General features: G+C 50.2%; 1 protein-coding gene across 1 annotated transcript; it reads left to right on the top strand.

Annotated features, from left to right (window-relative positions):
• The first annotated feature begins 8771 nt into the window (after window positions 1-8771).
• LOC119952073 (interferon-inducible GTPase 5-like) lies at window positions 8772-11096 on the top strand. The gene is made up of 2 exons (XM_038775615.1): window positions 8772-8806; window positions 9824-11096. Exons 1-2 carry the CDS (start codon window positions 8787-8789, stop codon window positions 11022-11024), a joined length of 1221 nt encoding a protein of 406 aa, XP_038631543.1. The 5' UTR covers window positions 8772-8786; the 3' UTR covers window positions 11025-11096.
• The last annotated feature ends 476 nt before the right edge of the window (window positions 11097-11572 follow it).

Below are 11572 nucleotides of genomic sequence, written 5' to 3'. Positions count from 1 at the left end.
CCATCCTTGGCTACGTAGAGTGTAACGGAGTAATAGGCCCCAACCCTGAATGCATGCGCCCCCTGATGGAGCTTCCCCTCCACCACTCCCTCAAAGCCGTCAAGCGCTGTTTGGGCTTCTTTTCACATTACGCCCAGTGGGTCCCCAATTATGCCGACAAAGCCCGTCCACTCATCCAATCAACCACTTTTCCCCTGTCGGTGGAGGCCCGCCAGGCCTTTAGCCGCATCAAAGCAGACGTTGCAAAGGCCATGATGCGAGCTATCGATGAGTCTCTTCCCTTCCAGGTCGAGAGCAACGCGTCCGATGTAGCTCTGGCAACCACCCTCAATCAAGCGGGCAGACCCGTGGCCTTCTTCTCCCGTACCCTCCATGCTTCCGAAATCTGCTACTATTCAATCGAGAAGGAAGCACAGGCCATAGTTGAAGCTGTGCGACATTGGAGGCACTATCTGGCCGGCAGGGGGTTCACCCTCCTCACAGACCAATGGTCAGTGGCTTTCATTTTCGACAACGCACAGACGGGCAAGATAAAGAACGACAAGATCTTGAGGTGGAGGATAGAACTGTCCACCTACAACTACGACATCTTGTATTGTCCTGGGAAGCTAAACGAACCTCCCGATGCCCTGTCCCGCGGCACCTGTGCCAACGCACAAGTGGACCGCCTCCGAACCCTCCACGCAGACCTCTACCATCCGGGGGTCACGCGCTTTTTCCACTTTATAAAGACCCGCAACCTGCCCTACTCCATCGAGGAGGTCAGGACCGTGACCAGGGAATGCCACATCTGTGCGGAGTGCAAGCCGCACTTCGACCGCCCTGAACAAACGCATCTCATAAAGGCTTCCCGCCCCTTTGAACATCTCAGCATGGACTTCAGTGCTCCCCTCCCCTCCAACAACCGCAACACGTACTTCCTCAATGTGATTGACGAGTACTCCCGCTTCCCTTTCGCCATCCCCTGCCCTGACATGACCACCACCATCATCATTTAAGCCCTACACAGCATTTTCTCCCTGTTCGGATTCCCCGCTTACATTCATAGCGATAGGGGGTCCTCCTTTATGAGTGACGAGCTGCGTCAATTCCTGCTCATAGGAGCATCGCCTCCAGCTGGACGACCAGTTACAACTCCCGGGGTAACGGACAGGTCGAGAGGGAGAACGGTACGGTCTGGAAGACCGTCCTGCTGGCCCTGCGGTCCAGAAATCTCCCAGTCTCCCACTGGCAAGAGGTCCTCCCAGACGCCGTCCATTCTATCCGGTCACTCCTCTGTACCTCCACTAACCAAACGCCTGACGAACGCCATCTTGTTTACCCAGGAAGTCTTCCTCAGGAACCTCGCTCCCGACCTGGCTGGCTACCCCCGGGCCCATCCTGCTCCGGAAACACGTGCGGGTGCACAAGTCGGACCCATTGGTCGAAAGAGTCCAGCTACTCCACGGAAACCCGTAATACGCGTACGAGGAGAATCCCGACGGCCAACAGGACACGGTCTCCCTTCGGGGCCTGGCACCCGCCGGATCCTGGCCACACCCACCCCTGCCCCCGGCGCCAGCATCCCCCAACCCCCCCCCCCAACCCCAACTGCCCCCGGAAGGCGCCCCCTCCCCAGCCCCAGCGACACCTACGCACAAGCTGCCCAGTGGATAGGACGATCCTCCCCCGGTCTGGCCCCCACTAGCTCCGACTAGGGGTACAGACGCAAGACCAGGATCATTGCTCCCAGAGTCACGGACGACCACCGCTCCAACGTCACCGGCACAGCTACGCAGGTTGCACAGGTCATCCAAGGCACTCGATCGGCTGATCGAATCCATGTGAACTGCTGATGGACTCTTAGTTGCTTGTTCTCCATTTTTTGTCTCCCCCCCCCCCCCATTTTTCCCAAACTGTACAAAGTTACGGTTCTGTATTTTGTAAATAGCTGCGGGCCAGTGGGCAGACATCAATGCAATGGTACGATCTAACATCTCTAGTCATACTACCAGTCTCTCACGCATTCACGGGACACGCCCCTCAATGTCCGCGTTCCCAGTACACCCACCCACACACCCCCGGTTCATTTCTCAACAGGGGGTGTTTTTGCAAATTCACCACTCTGTCTTAGAATTCCCCCTATACCAAAAAGGGCCGATATTCCAAATGGTGAACAGGGATTCTCACTCCCTGACTCCGATGCAGGCTTCAGTGGGTGCTATTCAGGTCAAACTATATTTCCAAGTTATTCCCCGGTATAACCCATACCTTCACCGAAGAATTTTACCTACTTACCCCTTAATAGCATTGATGTCCTGGGTCCTGCGTTATTAAGGAAGTGAAGTAAGCTAATAACCACTTTTTCAGGTTAAGTTATTTTATTATTATACTTTTTTTTTCTTTAAGTTGCAAACACTTTCTTTACAGAAAGGAAAAACGATTAGTGATTCTGGATGCTGCTGGTTTGTTGTAGGGACCTTCAGACTCTCTCTCTCTCTCTTGTAGTTCTCCTCCCCTTCTCTCCTGTTGCTGTTTCTCTGTTTTCTCTGTTCTCTGTGTTCTGTCCTCCCCATTGCTGCTGGTTTGTTGTAGGGACCTTCAGACTCTCTCTCTCTTTCTTTTAGTTCTCCTCCCCTTCTCTCCTGTTGCTGTTTCTCTCTCTCTCTCTTTTAGTTCTCCTCCCCTTCTCTCCTGTTGCTGTTTCTCTCTCTCTATCTCTTTTAGTTCTCCTCCCCTTCTCTCCTGTTGCTGTTTCTCTCTCTCTCTCTTTTAATTCTCCTCCCCTTCTCTCCTGTTGCTGTTTCTCTCTCTCTCTCTTTTAATTCTCCTCCCCTTCTCTCCTGTTGCTGTTTCTCTCTCTCTCTCTTTTAGTTCTCCTCCCCTTCTCTCCTGTTGCTGTTTCTCTCTCTCTCTCTCTTTTAGTTCTCCTCCCCTTCTCTCCTGTTGCTGTTTCTCTCTCTCTCTCTTTTAATTCTCCTCCCCTTCTCTCCTGTTGCTGTTTCTCTCTCTCTCTCTTTTAATTCTCCTCCCCTTCTCCTGTTGCTGTTTCTCTCTCTCTCTCTTTAATTCTCCTCCCCTTCTCTCCTGTTGCTGTTTCTCTCTCTCTCTCTTTTAGTTCTCCTCCCCTTCTCTCCTGTTGCTGTTTCTCTCTCTCTCTCTCTCTTTTAGTTCTCCTCCCCTTCTCTCCTGTTGCTGTTTCTCTCTCTCTCTCTTTTAATTCTCCTCCCCTTCTCTCCTGTTGCTGTTTCTCTCTCTCTCTCTTTAATTCTCCTCCCCTTCTCTCCTGTTGCTGTTTCTCTCTCTCTCTCTTTTAGTTCTCCTCCCCTCTCCTGTTGCTGTTTCTCTCTCTCTCTCTCTTTTAGTTCTCCTCCCCTTCTCTCCTGTTGCTGTTTCTCTCTCTCTCTCTTTTAATTCTCCTCCCCTTCTCTCCTGTTGCTGTTTCTCTCTCTCTCTCTTTTAGTTCTCCTCCCCTTCTCTCCTGTTGCTGTTTCTCTCTCTCTCTCTCTTTTAGTTCTCCTCCCCTTCTCTCCTGTTGCTGTTTCTCTCTCTCTCTTTTAAGTCTCCTCCCCTTCTCTCCTGTTGCTGTTTCACTCTCTCTCTCTTTTAATTCTCCTCCCCTTCTCTCCTGTTGCTGTTTCTCTCTCTCTCTCTTTTAGTTCTCCTCCCCTTCTCTCCTGTTGCTGTTTCTCTCTCTCTTTTAGTTCTCCTCCTCTTCTCTCCTGTTGCTGTTTCTCTCTCTCTTTTAATTCTCCTCCTCATTCTTGCTGGCGTTGATCTTCGAGCCTTCCACCTCCTTGAGGGGAGCGGAGCTCCCCCGGGCCGTGCCCCGGCCGCCAGCTGTTGCTGCTTCGCGTTCTGCTGCTCTCTGTTTCGACCTCGCGCTTGGGGGGAGGGGCGAGGGGAGCCCGCGCTTAGTGCTTTTTGGCAGGAGAGATCGGAACCTCCGATAGGGGATGGGCTACGGGACTTAAAGGGGCATGGTGGGACACAACCAGGCCAATGGGTCCCCCTCTATTCAGTACATCACAGTGCTTCAACACAGCACAAAGAAATCTATGCAAACTCTCTTTTTCTTTTTCCCTTTCTCCTGCTGCAGGTTGTAATAACAATTCTGACAGACTGAAATTGACTGCATTTTTGACAGAAGAGCTGGCCACAGTTTCTGCTCTTTTCAGCTGCCACCAACCTCTTGTGGGATCTTTCCCTGCACTCTCCCAGACCAGATATTGGCAGACTTCTATGTTTCAAATGACACATTCTGTATTTTCCAGAACAGGGTGAATGTGGTAGTATGACTAGGGGTATTACGGTACCTGGGAGTGTGAGCTGCCATTGGTGCAGAGGACTCGCTGCCCATTGGCCCAGATATGTAATGTGCCTCTCAGCCAATTGGTTTTGTGTCCATTGATTGGCCTTTAACCTGCCCTGTTAGCCTTTGACCAGCCCTGGTAGCCACAGTATTAATGTGGCTCATCCAGTTCAGTTTCTGGTCAATGTTAACCCCCAGGATGTTGATTGTGGGGGATTCAGCGACGGTAATGCAATTGAATGACAAGGGGTGGTGGTTAGATCCTCTCTTATAGGAGATCATCTTATAGGTCATTGCTTGGCTCTTGTGTGGCACGAATTTAACTTGCCACTTGTCAGCCCAAGACCTGGATATTGTTCAGGTCTTGCTGCATTTGGACATGGACTGCTTCATTATCTGAGGATGGTGCTGAACATTGTGCACTCATCCGCAAACATCCCTACTTCTGACCATTAAAGGTCATTGACGAAGGAGCTGAAGATGGTTGTGTGTGGACACTACCCTGAGGAACTCCTGCAGTGATGTCCTGGAGCTGAGATGATTGACCTCCAACCAGGTATACCTCCAACCTTGTGCCAGGTATGATTCCAACCAGCAAAGAATTTTCCCTTTGATTCCCATTGAATCCCATTAGCTCGGGCTCCTTGATCCTACACTCAGTCAAGTGCTGCCTTGATGTCAAAGACAGTCCACTCTCATCTCACCTCTGGCATTCAGCTCTTTGTTTGAACCAAGGCTATAATGAAGTCAGGAGCTGAGTGCCCCTGGCAGAACCCAAACTGAGTGTCCATGAGCAGATTATTGCTGAGTAAGTGCCATTTGATAGCACTGTTGATGACTCCTTCCATCACTTTGCTGATGATTGAGAAAAGACTGATGGTAATTGGCTGGGTTGCATTTGTCCTGTTTATTGTTTACGGAGACCTGGTCCGCGATCGGGACCCACCGATCCGCGGGAGGGCCTGTGCCATTGGGGCACTATGGCCGTGATTCTCCCAACGGGAAACTAAGTGCCGATGTCGGAGTGAAACCCGGAGTGTTTCACTCCGGCGTCGGAGGCCACTCCTCGCCCCTATTCTCCCCCGCACTCCCCCGGGGGGGCTAGGAGTGGCAGGGCGTGAATTCGAAGCGCCCGGCCTTGATGCTTGCGTCAATGCGGCGCGCCAGGAATGACGCGGCAAGCAGCGCTGAAGTGATGTCAGCTGCACATGCGCAGGTTGGCCGGCGCCAACCCATGCATGCGTGGTTGCCGTCTTCCCCTCCGTTGCCCCGCAAGACATGGCGGCTTGATCTTGCAGGGTGGCGGAGGGAAAAGAGACGCCGGCCCGACGATCAGTGGCGGGGTGGAGGGGGTCTCCTTCACAGGTGGGGGGGGCCTCCGATGTGGTCTGGCCCACAATCGGGGTCGACAGATCGGCGGGCCGACCACTTTTCCCCCCCCCCCCGGGCCTACTTTCTGGCGCGTTGGCCCCTGAATACTGGCTCCATGTTGAGTTGGAGCCAGAGCACTAACGAAGTCCCCCGCACACGTGCAGGTTGCCGGCAATTTATCGCCGCAAAAGGAGGTTGGAGTGGCGTGAACCGCTCCAGCGCCATACCCTGTCGTCGTGCCAGGGCCTGGTTCGCGCCATCATGAAACGCGATGACGTTCACGACGGCTTGGGCTCTATATCGGAGAATCGCCCAAGTTCTTGAAGAATGGAATTAAAAAGCAAGGTAATTATATTGAGCGCCTTGGATTGATTACACTACAAGCACTGGACACTGAAAAATTATAGAGATCATAGAATAATACAGCTCAGAAAAGGCCATTCCACCTGACCATTCCAATCCCATTTTCCAGCACTTTGGCCCTGGAGAACGTGCAAAATAGATCCACAAGGTTGATACCAAAGTAGAGCAAATACACTGCAGGAAAGATCAAACAGGTTGTGGCTGTTTTCTAATAGAGGCTGAGGGGATGAACTTGATCACTTGGAACATAACACAAGAAATAGGAGTAGACCATACAGTCCCTCAAACCTGCTCTGCTCTTCAATATTATGGCTGAATCTTGACTACAACTTATTTTTCAGTCCTGTCTCTTGACTGCCCAAAAATTCCAAAATTCTATCAATCTCGACGACCCCAAACAATGTCCTTCTGACCATTCCCTTACTATTTCTTTTATATAAATATTGTGTTTGATCCAGAAGCAAGGCAAAACTATCTGAAGCAGCAAGAGGATTCAGAGAGATGAAAAATCCAATAATATTACTGTCAGGAGGGGTTGTTTCGGAAGTGGCAGCGGGCAGGGATCGAGAGATTTGGAGACCTCTTTATTGATGAGGGTTTCCCAAGCTTGGAGGAGCTGGAGGAGGAGTTTGAGTTGACAGGTTGGAATGGGTTTTGGTATATACAAGTGAGGGATTTTGTGTGGAGGCAAGTTTCCACCTTGCCGCACCTGCCGACCGGGGACTGCAGGATGGTGTCGAGAACAGGAGTAGGAGAGCGGAAGGTCTGAGAGATCTACTGAGAGCTGATGGAGTGGGAGGGAGCGCTAATATGGTTGAAGAGAAAGTGGGAAGAAGAGCTGGGTGGGGGGTTGGAGGCCGGATTAAGGGAGGAGGCCCTGATGAGAGTTAACGGTTCCTCGTTGTGCACCAGGCTCAGCCTGATACAATTCAAGGGCACACATGACAGTGGTCAGGATGAGCAGGTTCTTTGAGGGTGTGGAGGATAGGTGTGGGCGGTGTGAACCACCTTGAATTGAACCACCTGCGAACCATGTCCATATGTTTTGGGCATGTCCGAGGCTGAGGGGTTTCTAGCAGGGCTTTGCTGACGTCATGTCAGAGGTCTTACAAGTGAGGGTGGTGCCGAGTCCAAAGGTGTCGACCGTTGATGTGTTGGAAGGCCCGGGAGCCCAGGGGGTGAGAGAGGATGACACCCTGTCCTCTGCCTTCCTGGAGGCCTGGAGACGGATCGTACCAGGATGGAGGGAATCGGAACCCCCGAAGCCGGGGGTGTGGGTTCGGGACATGGAGAGGTTTCCCGGGCGCGATTCTCCGCTGCCCGCGACGGGTCGGATAATAGCGGGAGGGCCTTCCCGACATTTTTCCCGACCTCCCACTATTCCCCCCCCCCCCCCCCCCCCCCCCCCCCCACGGCCGCCCCACGACACGAATCGCTGCTCGCCGTTTATTACGGCGAACAGCGATTCTCCACTGGCCGATGGGCCGAGTTCCCAGGCCTTTACGGCCGTTTTCACGAACGCAAACACACCTGCTCTCACCGTTCGTGAAAACGGCTGCAAAGTGCCGTCCCGGATAACCATGACACCGATTGGCCGTGCCAAGGGTGGCATGGGCCCGCGATCAGTGGGCACCAATCGCGGGCAGAGGGTCCGATACCCGCGCACTCTTTGTTCCTCTGCCGCCCCGTAGGATCAGTCCACGGGGCAGCTGGAGGGCATGACGGCCCACGCATGCGCGGGTTTGACGCATATACGTGATGTGGTCATATGCGTGATGAGGAGCCGTCCAACCCGCGCATGCGCGGCTGATGTCATCGTGCGCGACGGTCGCTAAGCCCGCGATGCCGTTCTTCACGGCGCCGCGCTGCTAGCCCCGACCGGGGGGGGAGAATTGGGTCCCGGGAGGAGGCGCGGAGGCTGCCATGAAACACGACCAGTTTCACGGCAGCCTTTACAACTCTCCGCATTTGCGGAGAATCGCGCCCCTCAGACTTGAGAAAATTAAATTTGCCTTGAGGGGTTCGGTGCAGGGGTTTTCCTGGAGGGGCAGCTGTTTATTGACTTCTTTGAGAAAAATTAAGCTGTCGGGGGAGGGGCGGGAGGCCGTCAAAATTCATAAAGTAGGTTAGCTAGTTGTTTAAGCTGTTTTACACAGACAGATTCCCACTTGAGAGACAAATCCTGACTATTATGTGTTGAAGTGAAAGTCTCATAATGCTCAACATCATTGTTAATCTAATGTTACTGTACAGGTGCAGTTGGACACAGCTCATTGAAGCTTTTTCGTTAAAATCCAGGTTTTCCATTCCTTCCGATTAAGAGGGCAGTGGGAATTACATAAATCCTGGTCCTTTTGATTGACCTGCAAATTCAAACTTCAGCCAGTTCACTGCTCACTTACTTCCCACACTGTTTAAAGATGACCCTTTAATTCCCCAACTTTATCCCTACCGATATGGAACCTGAAATTCCTATTTGCTCAACATATTGAAGAAACTCTACTATTTCAAATAGTAGATATACCGATGCTAGAGGCAATGGCAGAACACAGATAAATACACAGTATTATACAGTACACAGTGACACAGAAAGCCACTCACACTCTCTACTTTCCTCTCAAAGGAGAAAACCCAACACAACCAAAGATAAAGAAGTGACATCAGGGGAGAACTGCACGCCTCTGCCCTCTCCCGCTTTCTGAGGAGGAATCTCTGAGATCGCTGAAAAGTCTCACGGGGAAAGCCGCGACAGAGAAGCAGGATGGGAGAATCCAGCTCCAGGTTGGTCAAGAAAATCCCCATATTGTGTCTCTTCAGTTCCTCTCTTCCAGCACACCAAGTCATTGTAACACATGACCATTGCATAATGTAATCACTTGTAATGAGAGTGTACTGAACAATTCTATATGTACCTCCATTAACCTGTCCTCTTGTTCAGCTCTTCAACAGAGGAGGAGAAGCCTCAAGAACCAGGGCCCTCAGTTTGGGCTTAAGCCAACCCTCACTTCACCAACCCTATCACTGCATCTGAGCCTCACAAACAGTAAGTGTGTGACATCCAATCGGGATGGCTCAGTCAGATTGAGGGCAGATCACATGGTGATTCACAGAGTGGCGAATAGAAATCAATTGTGGATTAATGAGGCTGCAGTACTGCTGTCTGGAGAGACAGGAGAAGATTGCCCTTATCTGTGCCACCTCATGATCAAAATGTAAGGGACAGCACAGTAGCATTGCGGTTAGCACAATTGCTTCACAGCTCGAGGGCCCCAGGTTCGATTCCCAGCGTGGGTCACTATATGTGCGGAGTCTGCACGTTCTCCCCGTGTCTGCGTGGGTTTCCTCCGGGTGCTCTGGTTTCCTCCCACAGTCAAAGATGTGCAGGTTAGGTGGATTGGCCAAGATAAATTGCCCTCAGTGTCCAAAATTGCCCTTAGTGTTGGATGGGGTTACTGGGTTATGGGGATAGGGTGGTGGTGTGGACCTTGGATAGGGTGCTCTTTCCAAGAGCTGGTGCAGACTCAATTGGCCGAATGGCCTCCGTCTGCACTGTGAATTCTATGAAATAACTATTGGGGGCACGGTTACTTTCAAGAAAAGTCAAATTTACTGGTCCTTCATCCAATTGCTCACTGTGGGATCTTGCCGTGCATAAATTAGCTGTCATAATCAGCTGCATGATTGCCATCCAAAAGGAATTAATGAGATGTATAAGGAGGTTTTGAGGATGTGGCAATGTGCGGTATGAATAGGGATTATTTTCCAATGATGTAAAACATGTAAAATGTTTCCTTTCAGAGATCAAACTACTGAAACTTCAAACTCTTCATTCTTCACTGAGGATGAAGTGAGGAATCTGAAATCTGAATATGAAACGGGTGGGATGGAAAAGGCAAAACTACTGATACAGAGAAAAATAAATGATCTGGAGAACACCGAGCTTAACATCGCAGTGACAGGAGAATCAGGAACAGGGAAATCCACCTTCATCAATGCAATGAGAGGACTTGACAAAGATGATGATGGAGCAGCTGAAACTCGAACCACAGAAGGTACAATGGAGCCAACCGGATACAGACATCCCACCCTGCCCAATGTTTGTTTGTGGGATCTGCCAGGAGTGGGAACACCAAAATTCCCAGCGAGTAAATACCAGAAAGAAATGAAATTTGATAAATATGATTTTTTCATCATTATCTCTGGCTGTCGATTCACAGAAAATGATGTAAAACTCGCCAAAGACATTAAGCGGCTGGAGAAGAATTCCTACTTCGTTCGATCTAAAATTGATAATGATCTCCATGCAAAGAGAAAGGAAGGGAGGGACTTTAATGAAGAAAAAGAACTGGAAAAGATCAGGAATTATTGTATCAGGAACCTGCAAGAGGCAGGAATACAATCACCCCGTGTTTTCCTGATATCAAGCTTTGATCAGAATCGATATGATTTTAATCTGTTAAATAAAGCTCTTGAAGGTGATCTTCCTGGTATAAAGAAAAGTATTTACATCCTGTCCCTTCCAAACCTAAATTTGGAAATTGTAGAGAGGAAAAAGAAAGAGCTAAAGAAACAAGTCTGGATGTTGGCATCACTTTCCGGAGTTGTGGGAGCTGTGCCAGTTCCTGGAGTTTCCCTTGGTTGTGACATTGCGATACTGATTAGAGTAATAATAGATTTCCGTAAATATATGGGTTTGGATGATGACTCTCTTCAAAGACTGGCGAAGATGGCAGGGAAACCTGTGGGAGATCTGAAAGCCGTGGTGAACTCTCCCCTGGTGGGTAAAATAACTCCCGATATAATAAACAGATTAGCCTGGGGTACCGCTGCTATTTTCATATCTGGTCTTGAGATTGCACTTGACATCATTCCAGTTGTTGGTTCCATCTTTGGGGCAGGATCATCATTTCTTATGACCTACAAACTGCTGACTGGTGTACTGGATGATTTAACAGTGAATGCAAAGAGAGTGGTGAAGGCTGCATTTGGGACTGACTAAAATGATTCAGAGCAAACACCAACCCAGTGAACCAATGGAGCAGCTGATATATTAAAGATCTCTAACACTGGACATTACAGATTCTTCTACCATATTCCCTTTTTACTGACTTAATTCCTGGACATATTCCCGACCCATTTTGTGGAAGGAATTTCATGCTATGGTGTTTAGTGAAAGGTTTTGTCTCGGTGTAATCTGAATTTTAAAAGAGCCCACCTAATATCACACACGAGGCCCATGCGATTCCCTTCATTAAACATAATAACAAGGAAATTTGCCCTGTTCCTAGAATCAGAGGCCGGGATTCTCCGTTGCCAGTGCGTCCCGCTGTGACGAGGAAGTAATTTTGGTGCTCTGCCAAATCTCCCATTCCCTGCAGCGGGACTGGAGAATCCCGCTGCCGTGAACAAGCGGAGAAACCTTTCCCTAGAATCATATGACACAGCTTGTGGCCATTCAGCCCATCATCCCTATGTCAGAAATCTCTGTGTTCTCAATGAGCTCCTTCTCCGTGAAGTTCACATTTGATTCATGGGTTTACAATGGAG

This window comes from Scyliorhinus canicula, chromosome 17 (genome assembly GCF_902713615.1).
Source record: "Scyliorhinus canicula chromosome 17, sScyCan1.1, whole genome shotgun sequence".
Classification (NCBI taxonomy): domain Eukaryota; kingdom Metazoa; phylum Chordata; class Chondrichthyes; order Carcharhiniformes; family Scyliorhinidae; genus Scyliorhinus; species Scyliorhinus canicula.
Note: the sequence above shows the minus strand (reverse complement) of the source record. Positions and strands in the feature narration are given on the sequence as shown.

Bases quoted from the DNA above. Each gene is read 5' to 3' on its own strand.
- LOC119952073 (XM_038775615.1), top strand. From the start codon at position 8,787: ATGGGAGAATCCAGCTCCAG. The intron at 8,807-9,823 runs GTTGGTCAAGAA...GTTTCCTTTCAG, and splicing joins ATGGGAGAATCCAGCTCCAG to AGATCAAACTACTGAAACTT.